At 32.1% G+C, this 20,367-nt stretch overlaps 1 protein-coding gene across 1 annotated transcript; it reads right to left on the bottom strand.

Moving 5' to 3' along the window:
- Positions 1–1,970: 1,970 nt before the first annotated feature.
- On the bottom strand, positions 1,971–5,213 carry LOC110710267 (arginine decarboxylase-like). Its single transcript, XM_021888539.1, has 2 exons — positions 4,682–5,213; positions 1,971–4,500 (listed from the first exon to the last, which is right to left on the bottom strand). Exons 1-2 carry the CDS (start codon positions 5,144–5,146, stop codon positions 3,493–3,495), a joined length of 1,473 nt encoding a protein of 490 aa, XP_021744231.1. The 5' UTR covers positions 5,147–5,213; the 3' UTR covers positions 1,971–3,492.
- Positions 5,214–20,367: the final 15,154 nt, after the last annotated feature.

The following is a 20,367-nucleotide window of genomic DNA, read 5'->3' as shown; positions in this document are numbered from 1 at the left end:
TTCTTCTGGTTTGTGGGAGATGAGTTATTCCAGGACATCTTCCAACCTGCAAGTACCATAAAAAAATGTCAATTTAACCAAACACTTCCATTACACAACATATTATACACATCTACTCAACCACACCTAGTCATTGTTGTGGTTGGCCTCCATAATGAGGATAACTAGGGGGTGGCCATGTCCCATTTTGTTTCATCCCGTACTCCAAGATACAATCAGCCAAGAAACCAGGGTCATCTGTGCTCCCAACATGTATGGTATACATGTCCTTATTAGGTAACCTCCTAATCATCTTGAACACATCACCATCATCCTCTAAAGTCCTGTACTTCCCTCTATAAATATACTGAAATGTGGGGTGCAGGATGTCAATTGATCCTTCTACTAGGTCTTCCATTTCACGAAGTTGATCTTCAATTTCTATTGTTGTATCCAACAAGTTACTTTTGCCTACTTCATATTCAATGTCAACAACAACACTCAAATACTCAAATCTGAAAACCACCTTATTCTCCTCCATTTCTGCCACAACAATTCCAACAACAAATAAACATAACAAGCTGAGAACAACATCATCCAATCAATCAAAACAGTACATGAATAAATAAATTGTAAACTCAATTTCACAAATGCTAACTAACAATCAATCATAGAAACCCCCAATTCATTAGTACCAGGTACTCTAATTGTTGAAATAACACAAATAATTCGTGCTTGGAACAAGAACCTTAATTAACTAATCCCCCAAATTTCCCCAATTATAGGGCAACAAGAACCCTAATTAACTAATCCCCCCATTTTTCCCCAATTACAGTGCAACAAGAACCCTAATTTTTTTTTTAAAAAAATAAGAATATTTGATGTGAATTCACCTGCTGTCTTTCTTGGGGATGCGTCTGCAATTAGGGGAAGTGTATTTTGTGAGAATTTTGGGAGAAATAGAAGAAGAAATTGCTATTTAACTAAGGGGAAGTGTTTTATGGGAAAAAATCGGAGAGGGAATGATTTAGAAAGAAAAAAATAGCTGTTACTAGCCGTTGGGTGGGGTCCACAAACGGAAATTCCACCGAAAATTCAAAATGGGTGGTAATCTGCGCTCTTATTTAATTTAATGGGTGGTTAAATAAAAATAATTTTGTGTTGGGTGGTTATGTCAATATTGGTCTTATTTTGGGTGGAAATTTACAAATTACCCTTAAAATTATTAAATGGAACAGTAGAAATATTTTATGAAACAGCAGAATGTTACCATAAAAAATGGCAGAGGTCCTGTGAAAAAAGAAGCTCCATCTTTCCATTCTGCAACGGAGGTGATTAGGTTTTCATATGTGTATGCACACCAATCAAATGACCAATTTCATACGTGGAAGTTTTTGAAATTCTCTTTGCGTCGAATGCTTGCAATTTTCTTCTTGTCCATTGATTTGCTTGAAGTTTTTTGAATTTTGTTGAAAATTACTCTTCGTCGTCATTTCTAATGCCGACAAAATAAAATCGCTTTTTGGGTGTAATTTTGTGGAAGGATTGTAAAATGTAAAATGGTGATTTCTGGGAACTTTTATAGGAAAACTGTAGCGGTTATAGGAAGTTTTTTTTGCAGTTATGGAGGCGTTGTGTGTTTCAAATGGAGGAAATTGGGTTTGAAATGACAGGAAATTGAAGAGTCACTTCATAACCGTCAATGATGGTTTTAAAATTTCGAGGGAAACTGCTCATTACGTGTATTAATGTAATGTTTTTATATTTTTTTATTTTTTTATTTTTTGTTTATTTTTTTTTTGCAACTGTATTGATGCAATGTTACGTGCTTTACTACGCAAGCTGTCAACCGTCAGATCTAAATAAATGGATGGTGTAAGATTGATTCTCATTTTAAGATGGTTCTCACCTAAGGGAGGGGTTCTCACCTTAACCCTCTCCTATATATATATATATATATATATATATATATATATATATATATATATATATTCAAAAAGAGGCAAAAATGAAAGGACAATTTACCATAGAAGTTGTTACTAATATAAGAAAAATATCTTCCTTTTTAACAATAAAAAATAACAAAAAAAAATATGCAGTGAAGTACATTTCCTAAGCAATTCTAAAAACAAAAAATCACAATTAAAGTACAAATTCTACAAACAAACCATTACATTCACTGTTCAAAAACCAGTCACTAACAGTAATAACTCCCAAAACAGCCTTTAACAACCAAAACTACTAATAATCAGCTAATTTAACTCCCAAACCAGCCTTTAACAATCAACAACTACTAATAATATTCTTTTTTAATTACATCAAGATAAACAGCACAACATTTCTTGCGTAAAACAATTAGCAAACAATAATAGCAACGAAACCATCATTTAATCATAACTACAACTGCTAATAAGCTAATATAATCAAAGCTAGGTATATTTCTGAAACAATTCCAATCCAATTCAAGCCTAAATTGCATTAAAAAAAACAAATCCCCTAATCAAACACCTCTAATCACACTATTACAAACTTAATAAACCAAACAACAATCAATTACGAAGCAAAACCGAACCGGAAAACAACAAACCTTAAAATGTGCAAACCACAACTGCAATGCAGCCACAACCCAAGCTCCACACAACCACGCCATCGAACAATTTACCCCAAAGAACCAGGACACATCTCCATTGAAGTGGCTTCTGATTTCTATCTACCTTCCACTGAAACGACTTTCTAAGGTAAAGATGTTTTCTTTGTGTAATGGTCGAATGTCAATTTTAAGGGTTTTGATTTTCTTCAATTTTTCCCGTTTTAATCAATGTCGCAGCTCAAAACAATTGTTTACATGGGCCAGGACCGTCGCAGCACCAGCAGCATCAGCCGTCGATCAATTTCCGCCGGCATCACCGTGGTAGAAGAAAACTCCGCCACAAAATGTTACGACATTAGATGGAAGAAAAGGAAAAAAAGGAGGAAAGATCAGTACCAGTCATGCAAAGCACTCATAACTAACAAGGTAAGAGCAAAGGAGAAGAAGACACATCACGCCAAGCTAGAAGTTCAGACAAAACTAACCCCCCCCCCCCCCCCCCCCACAAAAAAAAAAAAAAAAAGGAGAAACGAAAAGACAAAAATAACCCTAGTGATTTGGGGGGTCCAGTTTAGGGGGCTAAGGGCAGAAAAGGAACGTCACTATTGCTAAGTGAACAGTAAATTTGGTGCTTGGGACTTTTGTATATGTCATAGATTAGTGATATGATGATATGATATGATATGATGCATAATTTTATATGTTTACCATTAAGAATTTCCACCAAAAAAAAAGTAAAAAAATAAAAAAAAAAATTACTTCGCATTATTTTTAGAAATCAACATTATTAGGTTTTACAATACGGAGTACAAAAGAGTAAATTTAATTAAATTTAGAAATCAACATTATTACCTACACTTCAAACTTCAATCTTTATCAAGCAAAGGCTTAAAATATTTAGTAATCACTACCCTCATCTTCATTTAGACATCACAAACTAAAATCGATGACAAATTAGGATCAGAAGCTCCCGTAATTCTAGCACCATATGCTTTAGCTTGTAACAATATATTCAGGGCTTTTTCTGATATCACTTCACCTGGAATCATAACCGGAACGCCTGGTGGATACGGACATATCAGCTCGCCGCAAATCTTCCCAAGGGTGTCTTTTACATCTACCTTCTTTTTCTTAGCAAAAAATGCTTCCCTAGGAGTAAGTTTAATTTCAATATCAACAAATGGTTGTATTGCAGTGCGCTCAACCCCCTGCTTCTTAGTCTTCTGCAGGGTGCAGGACGATGACAGGTTCACAAACCCCGCGATAAGTCTAGTAACATGCTCTTTACAGCTTCCTGGAGTAAACAAAAATGTAATGGCACGAGATCCAGTTAAAACCGGGACTACCCTTTGATCATTGAACAAGAAGTCCTTTGCTTCATACCCGGAAACATTAAGATCATGAACACCAACAGTCACTCTTAAAGGGTCTGTGTTAGGAAAATCGAGTACTGATATGCCTGGAATTTGTTTCAGTGCAGTTTTAGCTTCTTTTGCTAGCTGAATCGCGTTGTCAAAGACAATTTCCGGGTTTTCTTTTAACTGAGCTGCAGTAGCATCAAGTGAGGCTAAAAGCAGAAAACTTGGGCTAGTACTCTGAAGAATCTGAAGGCATCTGTTTATTTTTTCCTTGTCTACTAGTAAGCTTTGTGATATATGTAACATTGATGATTGAGTTAGAGACATTAACACTTTGTGAGTTGATTGCACAACTACATCGGCGCCTTGTTGAAGAGCTGAAATCGGAAGCTGTGGATGGAAACCGAAGTGTGCCCCATGAGCTTCGTCTACAATCAAAGGTATACCGCGTGAATGACACAACGTAGCAATCTCTTTTACATTACTGCATATTCCATTGTATGTTGGGGAAGTAATAAAAACTGCAGCTGGTTTTCGCCCTTCAATCTCCGATTCCTGGATTGCCCTCTCCACCTTTCATAAGAATTATACAGGGTATCCCATAAGTACTCTTCCAAAAAAGATTAAAAGTTTCAAGAAATTTAATTTCAACAAAAGCCAATTAGTTTTGTTATAAAAAGGTCAGATAAGCGCCAATAAGTTTAGATAAGAAAATATCTAAGTGTACTAATGATCAATTTCGATATGAACATACCTCTGATAGAGAGACTGAAGTTGCAGCATCCCAGTGAGAATCATAATCAGGGAATATATACTTAGGAATGGCTCCACACAAGAACAATGCAGAGATTGCTGATATATGACAGTTTCGAGGCAGAATCAACGTATCCCCGGGGTTGCAGGTACCCATAATAGCTGCAAGAACACCACAAGTTGAACCTCCTAGAAGAAACCATGTCTTTGATGCACCAAACACCTCTGCTGCTTGCTTCTCTGCTTCTAAAATCGGGTTTTCCAGAGTAAACTGACCGTCGATTTCTCCCAAATCGTAATGGAAGGGTAGTTCACCGATGAGTCGAGTTAACGATGATGGAGCTGCAAGTCCTAAATTATGTCCTGGAAATTGGAAACTTGCATAGTTTTCTTCTATTGCATTTTCAAGTGCAGTAACTAATGGAGTGATTTTTGATTCTTTAGGTATCTCAATTGGGTAAGTCATCAAATCATTGTTCGAAGTTGGCCGTGTTTTTGCATTTTGGAGTTCATCTTGGTTAGTTCTACTTAGTTCAAGAACGTTACTTTCCTGCAATAAGATAATTATAGCGAAATTAAAATAAGCCCAACTTCGAACAAAATACTGGTATGGATAGGAGTATATACGTATTTAAGGCTACATGTAAGAAATTAAAAGTGAAACCAAAATATTATTATGTAAATATAGCAATAATTACACGCATCAATATGTTAAATTAAAACAAAAAAAATTAGGATTTTTTTTTTTATCAAAAACTACTTAATAAAACCTGGAATTTATGATAGGAGTATATACATATTAAAATTAGGGTACGATGTAAGAAATTACCTTAAAAAAAGCAAAATTTATAATCAATCAACAACTTTGTATCAAAACAGACACCGGGAGTGACACGTGTCACTTCCTGGTGCTGTTTTTTCCCTTCAAAACTCCCCTTCCTTTTTAGCCAAAATAATTTTTAGAATATTTGTATGATTCAACTATTCAAAATCTTTTATAAATATTCCTTTTTATTTGTTATTCTTAATTTTTCCATGCACATTTAACTAAAATATTATTCCAACTCTTTTATTTATTTATTTTTATTACAGAACCAACTCTTCTATTATCAATTTATCATCTTTTATATGGAGAATTAGATTTTACCAAAAAAAAAAAAAACATAATACCCCTTCGTTCCTAAATAAATGACACATTCGACCTTTTCTCAATATTCATTTACTAACTTTATTGACCGTCATTTTTAGTGACGTATAAAATACGAATTTTAATACAAATATAAAATAACATGACATGCATATATATATATACAAAAATTAACATTAGAATTACCATTACAGTTGTACAATAGTGGGGGTTGTTGGGAAAGAAACAATTCTATTCATATTATTGAATTGAAATCTTATGAAACAATAAAAATTGATTTATTTTTTTTGTAAAATATTCCTGTAATTTTACCAACTTCTAATTTTTTTTTTTTTTGAAGGTTTTCTTTAAATAAATTTCAAAAAATAAACTAATAACAATATAGGTGAAACTTCGTGAAATGTGAGATAAAAAAAATAGTAAAGATAACAAAGGGGAAAGAATTTTTAGATTTCCTCAATAATGTGCGTACTCTAATAATGAAGTCCAAATTGTTGTATGATTAGTTTTGTTTATTTATTTTAATTTTTAATCTAAAACAGGAGTTTATACATTAAAATTTTGCTTTGTCTTTTAATATAAATTTATGACAATTTACTTTCTATATGTTTAATAGGTATATTTTATCAAATTTTATTTGTTAGATATAACTAATTTTTGAAAAAAAATAGAATTACTGACTTACCGTGTATGGCACGGGGCCTAATCTAGCTATATACTAAAAGACACACCAGCAATAACACGTGTCATCTCCTGGTGTGTCCTACGTTTTTTTTTTTTTGAATAAAATTCTATTAAAGAAACAAATCTTTATACAAAAATAGTTTCTTAATCTTATAAAATAGAAAAAATTGATGGAAATAATCCCAACTTTCAATGATCTGCTCAAAATAATCCCTACTATCATTATTCCCAATATAATCCCAACTTTGACAAAATCTTCTCAATTTGATCCAATTGATTGGATACTTGCTAAGCACGTTGTAAAATTATTTTTTTTTCTTTTTTAACTCTCACCCTTTCATTCATTTCTCCTCATTCATTCTCCCTCTCATGTTCAATTGTTCATCCTTCTCGATTTCATACTGTTATGCCGCCTTCCCACTCTGTTGCCGCCACCATCTTGTTTTGCAGTCAACTCCTTCCCCCCTTCTTTTTGCTGCAACTCTTCCTTCTCTGTTTCATTTTCTTATTTTTCTAAAAAAAAAAATCAATTGTGGTTTTGCATTCAACTCCGTATTTTTTATCCCCTTTGTCTACTGATGTTTCTCCATCAGTCTATCCTATTTGTTCTTTCTCAACTTCTCTTTCTCAATCTTAACGCCGCCATCGCCACTGCCTCCGCCCTTCTTGTTATTGCGCCACTCTCTTCCTCCATTCTTCCTGTTTTTTTTTTTTTTTTCAATTCTATGGTTGTTATTGTTGTTGGGCTTTGTTGTAATTTTGTGGATTTTGGTGGTCGTGTTTGTGGTTTTGGGGTGGATCGTTGTAATCATGGGTATAATTGTAATGATTGGGTGATTGTGGCGATCGTGGGTGGAATTTTGTCGTTGTTGGGTGGCCGTGTTTGGGTTTTTGCCGGTTTGGGTTTTCTTTTTCATCTACCTCTTCCTCTGTATTTGTGTACAAGAACTATTACGAAGTAGTAAATTTTACTTATATTTGTTTTACCCCGAAAATTGTGCAATTTAATCGATTAGACTTACTGAGTATGTTATTTCTGGAGTATGTTAAACTTTTGGTTGATCTTACGTACTTTGGTGGTGGTGTGGGGGGTGATTTGCTGGGGACTGGGGTAATGATGGTGGTCAGGTGTGAAAGGGATGGTGTCCTTCGAATAAGTGTATTATTCCGATAGAGGATTCGAAATTAATTACAAAGCTAATTATTCAGTGAGGTCAAGTGATCGGAATGCATAGTTGGAGGCCGCTTCCGATCGGTAATATTAATGAATAATTAATATTACAGCTTAATCTTTACTGAACCCTTCGAGTCACACCCAATCGTGTAACCGAACCGAAGTGACGAATTAATCCGAAGGTTAAATGAGTCAATAGAGTTTTTACGAACTAAGACGTCGGATACCGAGCTTAGAACGTCGAAGCCGAGCATCGAAAGTTAAGTCGAATTTATGAGTCGATGAGACGGAAAAATCAGTCAAACAACAAGTCAACACGCGTGAAAATCCTAGCCTCGATATGGCCTAGCCAATCGAGGGATGGGTAGGCTAGCATGGCTAGCCGGGCTCCTTGCCGCGAGGCAAGGCTTGGCTACAAGCCCAACATGCATTGCATGAAATGGCTGGGCGAGCTGGCCGAGCAGCCATGCAGGCAAGGCTCACCAGCATGGCCGAGCAAACCATGCGTGGCTGGCAGGCCATGCGGCAAGCAAGCAGCAACTTGCTAACATGCGAGAGCTAGCAGCGAGGCGTGCCAAGCACAGGCTACTAGCACCAAGCATGGTGCGTAGTAGCAGCAGCGCCCAACAACAAAGTAGCCCGCATTTGCGAGGCTTGCTGGTGCGGGAAGGCCTAGCTGGCAGGCCCAGCCGAGAGACCAGGCGCTAGCATGGCTGCCTTGGTGCTCAAGGCGGGCTGCCACTTAGCGTCGTCCTATTGCACCCGTTTTGTGAAGGGGTGGCTTGGGGAGCAAGGGGAAGGTGGTCCTGACCTTTGTAATCCTTACCTACTCCCTTGCTCTCCTTGCGCCACTTGTCGTTTGATGGTTTTTTTGGCTTTTTAATTTAATTTGGAATTAAATTAAATCTGTTATATAATATATGTATTTAGTGGATGCCCATATGATAATTCTAGAATATTCTAGATGTACTATGTTTATTATGTTACAAGGAAACCCTAATTGTATCACATGTATATAGACATATGTACTCCCACATCATTCAAAAATAAGAATATAGATCTATTCTCTCCCCTATTTTCTTCCCTTTCTATTTAATTTCATAACACGTTATCAGCACCAAAAATCTAAATAATTAATAATTCTTTTGATTCTTATACATATACATAATTGTTAACTTCCCTCAATCCACCGTATCTCTCCAATATCACCCTATGTCTCTCTTCTTTCTCTCTCCTCAATTATGCGGCACCACCACCTTCTCAACCGCCTCTTTCTAGAGTTCCGTCGTCGATTTCCACTTTCTCTCTCCTACTTCACTTCTTCTTCTCTGCAACTTCACAATTGCTTCTTTTTGGAATTACTTGTTTGAATTAAGTGGGTTTAAAGATTGTTCAAGGGATGATGTCGCAAGATATTGGTAAGTTTTGGGGAGTTCTTCGATTTTTATTTGGTTGTGGAGTATTTTTGAAGTTGGTGGGATTGAATTGAATTTGGGGTTGTAAATCCTAAATTTGTGGCGGTTTTTGGAGATATGGTGATTGAAGCAAATGGTAATGGGAATGGTAGTGTTCATGGTAATAGTAATGGTGGTAATAAGGTGAATGGTTTTTTGCATGTTTGTTCAAGTAGTAGTGGCGGTAGTGGAGATGCCTTGTGCTACTTCTGCTCAATTGGATGATAAGGTTATCACTCTCTGAATTTTACTCTATACATTCTATCATCTTATCCCTATATTCTTTTCTCCATATTTTTTTACCGAATTTATCAGATAATTATAGGATATTAGACTAGTTATTTAATTGATTTAATTCATATGCTCCATTTTTTTATTGAAAAGAAATACGAAGTTTATTAAATTTGGGATATGGCTATTGATTTGTTTCAGCTAAGTTGTCATATTTGAATATGGCTAACTATTGATTTGTTTCGACTAATTTGTCTTATTTGAATAGCTATAATTTTGGAGAATGAAATCGGTGGTTTCATCATCAATCTCTGTTGAATTATGTGATGATCATAGTATATTGATTTTATTTTTTTCAGTTTTAAATTCTCGGACATGATGATCTAATATACACAACCTGCTGCTTCCAATTGTGTGTGGTTTACCATCACCATAGAGTGTTCAAGCATATTAATTATGAACTGTTTTAATAGCTGTAGATTATTTTTGGATCTAGCTAAATTCCTATGAAATACATAAGATGTTAACTAAATCCTTCTTGAATTAGGCACCAAATTAAAGCTTGACTGTTAGATATGTGTTATAGGATTTAATGAAAACCCAAGTACTTTTATTCTATGATAAAGCTGAGAGTTTTTCATTCATCACTTCTTTAGTACCCACTAGCTCATACAGAGTATATATTGAATTGAAGAAAGCAATTTTTGTGGTGTGCCTTGTTTCCTTTGATGTTGAGCGAGTCTGTGAATATCAGGAAGGTGTGATTTAGAGAAAATGATTGTTAAGCGTGTGATAAACTATGTTACAAAGTATTAGAATTGCATTTGGTTGGATTAGTTATTTCATTGGTTTTGGTCGACATAAAGAATAATTTTAGTTTTAAGTTGGACAAGTTTGGTTGCTTCTTATTGTTTACTTTGTATTTGGTTTTATAAAGGTATTATAAAATTATGCTATTATAATCATTGTTTTTATTTCATGATTATGCCTATTGATTGCTACCAAACTTGATTAGCTTTATCGCATGATATTTTTTTTGTGAATGTGATATGTTACTATTAATAATCTAAGGTTATTAATTACTCATGATAGTTTATAAATTATGAATATATTTATCTAAGCTAATTTCTAATTCATCATTTATAATATTATACATTTCTCAAGGTATGTTTATTTTATAGATATAGATGGCATGTGTTTGGTATATTACTACATTGGTGTATTTAGTTCAATGCTAAAAAAATTCAAAGTAATTTTGAATTTGAAGACAATTCATTTATTTTATTAATTAGATGGGAAAGCAGTTGATTGATGAATTAGTATTGTTTGTGATGACAATAATGTCTATTACATGAGATAAATATAATTTCTACGAAATGGTCAAGACAAGTATTGTACTACTAGTAACTAATACTCTATAATAGTATACCCCCTCCTTTTTTGGGACTAAGTTTCAATTTTTTTGTTTAATACTGACACGATTTCATTGTTGAAATATTGATTAATGTGTGATAGGATTCGATTATATATATGATACTCTATGCCCGCATTAAGTTGAACTATATGAATGATGATGAGTAGATTGAACATGAAATACTTATGCATATGGATTTGAAGTTCCTTTTGAATGAGAGTTCATGTGACTGAAAGAAAGCAAATTTGTATGATGTTTTCATGATTACAATTCATTGAAAAGTTCAATTAGAATTGAAAAAAATATTTACTTGTACATATCTACTATTGGCCAAGAAATAATGTTTATGAGTTTATAATATGCAACATGACAATGTGAGAAACTTTACATGATCAACGTTTTATTATGCCCATAAATATAAGAGGTTTTTTTTAAGATGAATGTAATTGGGCAAGAGGACATGATTAAGTGTTCTATAATTAAGTATAATATTATCTAAGCATGTTTTTGCTAAAAGGAAAACGTTACTTGATACATGACATTGCCAAAAGAATTTATAACTTAAAAGGGGCAAGGATTTTAAAGGTTGTCGGATTGATTCCATATCCCCATATGCAAGGATTAGGGGGAGATTGTATGTATAAATAATAAAATATATTTATGGTCAGTTTGATACATACATATCAACGATTTATTTTATAGAAGTGGCCACATGTTAATTAAATATTTTGAAATGATACCGTCCTGAAGATGGATATAAATAAATGTCATTAATCATATACTAGTTGTAAATACTCCAATTAAAATTGATGTCCAGAATGACAACATTAATTATTGATGAACTTATAGCACGCCTGAAGCATGATAAATCAATAGGTTCTAAAGATAACTACATATCTTTGAAAAGGAAGGGAGCCACTATTGACAATGACAAATTTGAGGAAGTGATTAATCCCATTACATTTCTAGAAGAAATCACTTTTTGTAAAATTCATATGTTTTATGATAATATAAGAGACTCCTGAAGAGTATGAAATATCCAACAAGATTAACATGTATTAAGATATAGTCAAAACTCTAGCAGAGTATGATTATTTATTAGATAATATATTAGTTGATTGTCTTGCCAATCGTATAAAGAAACACATGTTGGTGTTCAAATATCACATCATATTCATGGCCATGCATAAAGTAAGTTTAATAAAGTGAACACTAGTGTTGGAAAACTAACCAAAGTTCAAATTCAGAGCAGTTATTGGATGTGATAATTAAATTAGGTCATCCGGGTTTAATGATTACCCGTTATGAAACCTGAAGTTTCATTTGATAATGTGCTGACACTATCTCAATGTTAGATATATGAAATAAATTGAATGGCAAGACATAACATTGAGATTGAGCTATAATAATTTGTAATGATGAAAATTTTTAGAGTTAATAGGTTTTGATTTTCATATATACGAAAGAGCAATAGGTGACCAGAAGTTCACCAAAATAACTTATATATTATTGTCAAGTATTAGATGATCAGAAGCTCACCAAATACACTATTTAAGTCTTCAAAGATCCAGGAGATCACTATATAGTGGCTTTACACACAAGTGATTTCATTATTCTTGATTGGGACTATTTTATGTCAGCACATAAGAAATAGAATAAGAAAATAGACAACTGCATAATAAATGTCTCTCCATTGACATTAATCTCCAGAAGAGAACATATTATGGAAAATGTTAATAAAGAAATGATTCTTCTCTAGAAGAGATAAATGTTGTTTAATACAAATCTTCGGAGAGATAAATTTTGATTGTGATCCTCGCATGAGATGAATTTTAATGCAATACTAAGTTGGTATAGAATTAGATACCCCTATAAATGAGATATTTTACCAACTTAGGGGGAGAAAAATTAGCAAAAGTTGGAAAATCGGAAAATATATAATTGGTGATCCCTATAAAGGTAGTTTAAAAAGTTATATGCCAACTTTTGTCTATGTATTATCAAGATATGTTGCACATTTATGATTTGATTTGTATTCAGTTATGACTCATGTTGCATAGCGTTGAAGATACATTTTGGTCATATTATGTGTATACATTGAGATAAAATCTTGCCAATTATACTTGAATCACTACACTTGAAGTGTGGGTGGTATGATCGGTTCCAAAATAAAGATATGATATGTGGCAAGATAGTGCGGTTAACACTTTTAATATTGTAATAATATATAAATATCATAGTGTATGAAATACCCAAAAGTGATATAGATAACTGAATTATTATAATAGATGGCCTATGATGTAAGAAAAATTATGATGGTACCAAATGAGAAACGTATTCAGATATCATTGTCAAAATAGCATGCAAATTAAAATTGTATCTTTGAGGAATTAGATGATACTGGTAAATGATGGAACCGATATACAATATGCATATGCAGTAGGAATGGACTTGTGCATAAGGGATCAGAAATATATGTCCATTTTGATGTCGACATGAAACTAAGATAATAAATCAAAATCTTATCATGGACAAAAAGTCCAATGAAATATGAATGCTAATGATCAAAAGTTTATCGTGGACTAGTAGTCCAAATAGAAAATGGATTTCTGAAATCCACACTATATAGTTTGCATTTTTAAGTCTTTTATTTATGTGCATGTTTGAGTTTTAAATTTATGAATTACTCATCGTATGTATAGGATGTAGTTTGATGCATTACTCATTACATATATATATTTTGTTTTATGTTTTATTATGAAGTCTACATCTCATATTGCATGCAATGCATTAGTTCTATACAACAATTGTGTTATATGTGATTGTTTATGGTATGACGAGTTTATAATTATGATGAAGGCTTACAAGAAGAAGTTTATACTCCAATGGGCTTATAATTGTGATTAAAGTTTATATGATGACAAATAGCATGTTGTGAATCATGCATGAAAAGTTCCCGCAGAACTTATATACAACGTATTCAAATATCTGGCCCTACAAATTCTATATTCTGAAAAATGACAATGTTGATATTGTTATCAAACTCATGAAGAGTATTGGTGACTAAGTTATTGAGATATCAACCTGAAGTTTAACCAAGTGAGAGTTAATCGATTTTGTACACATTGAAGAACTCTCGTATAAAATGCAAAATGTTTAAAGAAGAATTGTAATGAGCTATATTGCAGATTTGCAGTAAGGATAATCTTCTTATGGTCTAGAAGAACCATGAGTAAAGTATATAATAAGACTTATGTTATATTAATACTAATTCATATAAACTTAGATAATGATATCAAGATATCATGAGTTGCCATAAATTATCATCAATATTTGATTATCAATAGCTACTTTAACGACCTCCAGAAGTAGGTATAATTTTGATGGTAAGACAACTTGAAACAAAAATGTCATATAAGATAATAATGGTAAACTCAACATAGATATTGTTCTCACAAGTGTGGAGAAATGAAGATGTTTTACAGTGAAGATTCAAGTTTGATCAGGGAGGATGAACTATCAAGGAATGTTATTCAGCTACAACTATGAAGTTACTAAGGCATTGGATCATTACATTGGAAGATCTCAAGTTATGCATTCATCAGGGGGAGAAAATACGCGCTGCACTCTTTTTCCCGTAATCATGGTTTTGTCCCACATTGGGTTTTCCTGGTAAGGTTTTTAACGAGGCAGTATGTCAAGGCGTATTACGACAGTGTTGTACTCTTTTTCCTTCACTAGGTTTTTTTATCCCTTCGGGTTTCTCCTAGTAAGGTTTTAACGAGTCACACTATTCGATAATGGTCATCCAAGGGGGAGTGTTATATAATATATGTATTTAGTGGATGCCCATATGATAATTCTAGAATATTCTAGATGTACTATGTTTATTATGCTACAAGGAAACCCATTGTATCACATGTATATATACATATGTACTCCCACATCATTCAAGAATAAGAATATAGATCTATTCTCTCCCCTATTTTCTTCCCTTTCTCTTTAATTTCATAGCAAAATCTTAATTTTTCCTTTTTACCAACTATCCCACATTGAAAGATGATGAGAATTATTGGGGACATTTCCCTATAAATACCCATCATTGGGTATTGGGAACTTCACTTGAGTTGGTGAACTTTAAGGGAACTCCAAAAGCGAGAAAACCTTTGTTCGTAAGCTCTAAGTTATTTTTGGTCTAGCCCTGTCTAAGATACGGGGTAGGGACCGGTTACGGTTCGGTAGCGAGGGTGTGAGCTGTCGGAGGTTCTCGCACTTGTGGAACTTGAACCTTTTAAGTCCGAGCTCAACAGTTGAGCGAAGCACGCTTCTAGGGTGAGCAGTCTTTCTCTCTCATCTCTTATGTTTATGTTTATTTGATGCTTTTATATATGTTGTATTTATTATGCATGCGATCCGGTTATCGGATTTTGTTTCCGCACGGTGTCGGACACCGCAAAACCCAACAAGGGGGTGTTTGGCATGGCAGTGATAATGGAGGTGGTGTCACACCGGTGTTTTAAATACCGTCGACCTTGGTGGAGTATTATTAAAAACTTAAATTAATTATTAACTATATATTAAAATTTTGAATAATTAATTTGTAACCAATCAAAACAAAACACAAGTCTAATTAACTTTTTTTACCGATTACCAAACACTTCCAACAGGTCACAGACCAAAATGAGCAGATCTTGTCAAAGTTGTGGTTATTTTGAGAATATCTATAGTTGGGATTATTTTAAGAAGAGTGATCAAAGTTGGGACTATTCCCATCAATTTTTCCTATAAAATATAATTACTTAATATAAAAAAGATTTGACATATCCTTAATACAAATATGTGTATAGCTACGAAGTAGAAAAAATATTCTTAACATAATTTTGATAATTTTCTTCGTCGTTTTAAATCTAACATATCTTTTGTAGTCCTTAATTTTGATTAAAATTTGTCAACTATATTTTTAAATTGTTTTGTTTATAAAAAGCTAATTATAATGATAGTTTAATGATAGTTAGGCACGGGAACTAACCTAGTGTTACAATATAACATACTACCTTTGACCAAATGTCCACTGTTGACCAAAATTCCGACGTTGACCCACCTCTAAACACCCCAAAACCACCCGTAATTAAAGAGTAATCGGATCAAATCAAATTACGTATTTTTATTTGCATTTGGTTTTCGTTGAATATCTTTAATTGCTTTATTAAAAAATTAGAGACTTCCATATTTGGAATATATTAATGGTATCTCATTTGATATATTTTTATTATTTTAAAGTCAAATTTATAAATCAAATAAAGTCAAATCAAATCAGAAAAATTAAGATCATAAATGGAGCAATTAAAAAAAAAAAAAAAAAAAAACGCCCAAAGTGACCAAATGATTTGATTAATGAAGAGGAAGGAAAAACTTGCCTTCGAAAGAGAAATCACCCTTAAGCTTCTATCCTTGGTCGAGGAGCTCATACGAGAAAAACCAAAGCCCAACTTCTGTTCCAAAGAAGGAAGAAAGAAATTCTGAGATAAAGATCAAACGAAGCAAAAGCATGAACTTAACAACATCATTTACAAACTATTTCTATGATTATAGAAGGAAGTTATAATTATTAAAGTATAATAATAATCAGTACATTGCACTACAAAAAATATAACTTTGGAATATTTTATGTGTTACAAATAATATCCTAAAGTTGCAAAAAAATATAAAATGAAGGTAGTATATCCCTTCTAGTGTACATTTTGCCAATAAGAAAAGGCAGTGAGAGAAATAGTTAGCAATGTGCTTCCTTCATTTATTTTATTTTTTTGTATATTGTATTATAATAATATAAGTTAATAACTTTGCTTGTTTGTTAATGCACAATTTGATCATTCCTTATTTATACTTACATATACACGAAGTATATATAAGTTTAAATTATAAATAATTGATATTAAGAAATACATATTATATTAATATGAATCTTGACAAGAACTTAATAAATTACATGATTATGATTTTCCTATACAAACACAAATTAGAGATCGAAAGATGTGAATGGTGCGTGCTATACTGAAGTAAATATAGTGCAACTAAAATAATTTTTAAAAGTAGCATTAAAAAAATTAATTAAACAAAGTATATATTTTTGTACATTTGTTATTTATTTGGGATTCCAAACTTACCCCCAACTCATTTATGAAACAAAGGGTATCCGTTATTTATCAATATCTCACTTAGCAAATCAAAATTAATAAATGTCATGTTTAAAACAATCTATAGCTATACGAGTCTAACTCAAAAATTCACTAATGCGGAAGAAAGTGATGGGCAATATATGCAGAATACTCGATTTGATCTCTATCATGATGTTCAAGCAAGCACTATATATTCAGGTGCAATTTTTTTGAAGATTTATTTCTAAAAATGCATGCATTCATGCACAATGAGTGTGAGAGATATATAAGAGTAGAAATTGCTTACGAAATGAGGTGATGAGGATGAAGAAGAGAGGGAAGCAATTGCCATTGTCATTATTGCCATTTTTGTTTGTTGTTTCAAAGCAAAAACTAGCTAAATTGCTTCTCTCTCTGTTTCTTTCACAATTGCTCTTTATTTGTTAGCTTATTATGAGAAGGGAAAGAGGGTCAAATTTATACACAAACTAGAACACAAGCAAATACTATATTGTTAAAGAATTATTTGATTATTATATTGCCTACACATATTCATGTACATACTTTATTGTCTACATGCATCATGTTGTAGTAAATATTGATGATATTATTGGCTCCTAGAAAAATGAGAATAGCGTATAGTACCTGTCACTAGTCGATCTGTTTCATATTTATGTTGTCTGATCTACTTGAGGATTGAAATCAACAATATTAAATTGGTTGTTAAATTTATTGCTCGTACTAAATATGTTATTTTATTAGTATTTGTCGCATTTATTATTTAAAATTATAAGAACGCTTTTATTTTTATACGAAGATAAATTTAACATGATTTCGATCACGTCACTATAATTATGTTTTATTCATCTATTCTGATTTAACTTAATTTTTCAGCTCTGATCTGATTTGGTTTTTACATGCATTTGCAAAATTTTTAACTTATTTATAAACTAATTCTTAAGATAAAAAATTATTTTATACTTGTATAAGATACCATAAGATTCGTATTAATGTGTACTTTCTAAATTGGACATTTTCATAATTTTCTAAACTACGGAATTAACATATTGAATGATAAGTAAACGCTAATTGAACCTATACCAAAGGTTTAGAAAATCTCTGTTCTATCCATTAGATTGTGGATGATTTTGATTACGGTTTTTTAGCATTATTTGCTTTAGCATATTTTTTGTTTTGAAAAACTTATGTAAGACGAGACAAGTTTTTGAATTGTTGTATTTAGCTCCATGATGCATTAATTAATACATAAAAGGGCAGGTAGCGGGAATCACACCACATCTATCATTAGCTCGGAAGGCTAGGGTTTATTGTCAATGTTGATTTCTTCCTTTTAACGTCTCTAATTCAAAATCGAATATAAAACATTTGGTTTCATTTGGCTCCTTAAATTATAGAAAATGGAGGATTCATAAATATTAAGTTAAGGTGGGAGAATGAAATTATAATACAAAAGAGAATTAATTTCACCCATAACAACTATGCCAACTTTTGGTATGAATGCAGTTAATTCAAAACAACTCTTTCTAGATGATCCCTCTAGGAAAAGTGATTCTACCAATCTTTCTAGTTACTTTGTTCTCAATTTCTAGCTAAGAGAATCCTGAAAGGAAAGTATTATACCTCCGTTTCTTGTTATTTGCAACAAAAGGGTATTATTTGTAAGACATAAAAAAAAAAAATAAATAAATAAATAAAACTTGGAGGTAGTATTTTCTTTTCTTAGCTTCCAGCTAAAACAAAAACGCATATGTTGATTTAAGCCTCCAACAAACTAAAGTCATCATTTTTGTATTGGCCTAGCTAGTCTACTAAACTTTTTATATCAATAAGTTTACCCATAGTCAAATTAATGTTTTTAAGTTTGACCACATGCATAGCAAATGATACAAACTAAATAACACTTCCTCTTCCTTATAACACTTCTCATTTCACACTTGTTAATGTATGATTTCAATCACTAATATCTTTGATTTCCAATAAGTAAAATTACAAAATTTGATATTATAAAAGTATAAATCGAGCTGAATATAACAAGACTCCACATGACTAAATTTTTCCTAACTATAATTCACCGAAAATAGTCAAGGTGGAGTTTATATAAGTAGTGTATATATAACTCCAAAGTGTTGCAAGTAATTAGATATGTTATTTTTCCTAACTCAAAGTGTTGCAAGTAATTAGCTAGATATGTTATTTTTCCTAACTCAAAGTGTTGCAAGTAATTAGATATGTGATTTTTCATAACTCAAAGTGTTGCAAGTAATTAGATTTGTTATTTTTCCTAACTCAAAAAGTGTTGCAAGTGTGGCAAGTAATTATTTATTTTTCCTAACTTCATTTTTATTTTTATTTTTCTCAAAATGATGATTGGTATGTATATGTAGTTTGGTGCTCTAATTTCTTTATTTCATAATACAATGAAATAATAAAAATTGAGAATAATCTAACAACACTTCATGACATACATTTTTTATCATCTTAACAAGTCACTTATTTCCTAACAAATATACCCCTTTTTATTTTTTATTTATTTTTTTTGACACAACAAATATAGCTTTTCACACTCTTACTCTATTTAATTTTTTTCTTCCATTATTTACACATCTTTATACACTCTCTTACTTTAATATTTTTTTATTTTTTAAAACGTAAGTTAAAAAGAATAAATTAAAAAATCTTATTCCACTAGAAGTTTAATAAAAAAAAAAGCTGCCAATCAATGATGCATTTTCCAGTTGTCGCATACTTAATTGTGTTGCAAAGTCGTGTTGCTCGTTCCCAAATCTTTGAAATGATCGAATCACATAACGTTTAAAGTATTGCGTTGGTAGCCCTCCCAATTTGATTTTGTTGTCCTACCAATTTGCAATAAGCCTAATTACTATTGCACCTTAGACTAAATGATATTATATGCTCCCTCCACATAAATTTATTGCACCTTTGACTTTTTCAAGATGGAGGGAGTAGAAATCATGGCGGATCCAGGATTTACATAATGGGGGTACAAAGTTAAGTTTGATTAAAAAAAAAATACAAAATAATATGTGGAGCGTAATATTTTTTATTTTTCCAACTAAATTTTGAGTTATTAATTCATTTCACTATTGTATTAGTATATACGGGTACGATACACTCATTCTTTGACACAAGGCTTATAAATGAGTAACTAAGTATATATGTGTATGGGTAGGAAAAAAAAAAAAAAAGAATTATCTAATAGACTTTTTATTTGTGACAACATGCTCTTTGATCGAAAAGTACTAATCTGGTATGGAAAAACTTAAAAATAACACCCAAGAGACCAGTTTTTTAAATAAGGGCTGGTTCGTGGCTTGAGTTATCTACATAACAGTACTTAAGAGAGCGGGTATAAGATGCAACCAGTCTCTTTATTATCCGTTTTT

This window comes from Chenopodium quinoa, unplaced genomic scaffold (genome assembly GCF_001683475.1).
Source record: "Chenopodium quinoa cultivar QQ74 unplaced genomic scaffold, ASM168347v1, whole genome shotgun sequence".
In the NCBI taxonomy this organism is placed as follows: Eukaryota; Viridiplantae; Streptophyta; class Magnoliopsida; order Caryophyllales; family Amaranthaceae; genus Chenopodium; species Chenopodium quinoa.
Note: the sequence above shows the minus strand (reverse complement) of the source record. Positions and strands in the feature narration are given on the sequence as shown.

What these genes read in the sequence shown, in the direction of transcription:
- LOC110710267 (XM_021888539.1), bottom strand. Translation starts at nt 5,146, where the DNA reads ATGACTTACCCAATTGAGATACCTAAAGAATCAAAAATCACTCCATTA. An exon ending in CTTCAGTCTCTCTATCAGAG is followed by an intron (nt 4,501 to 4,681) that starts GTATGTTCATAT and finishes TTCTTATGAAAG; the next exon opens with GTGGAGAGGGCAATCCAGGA.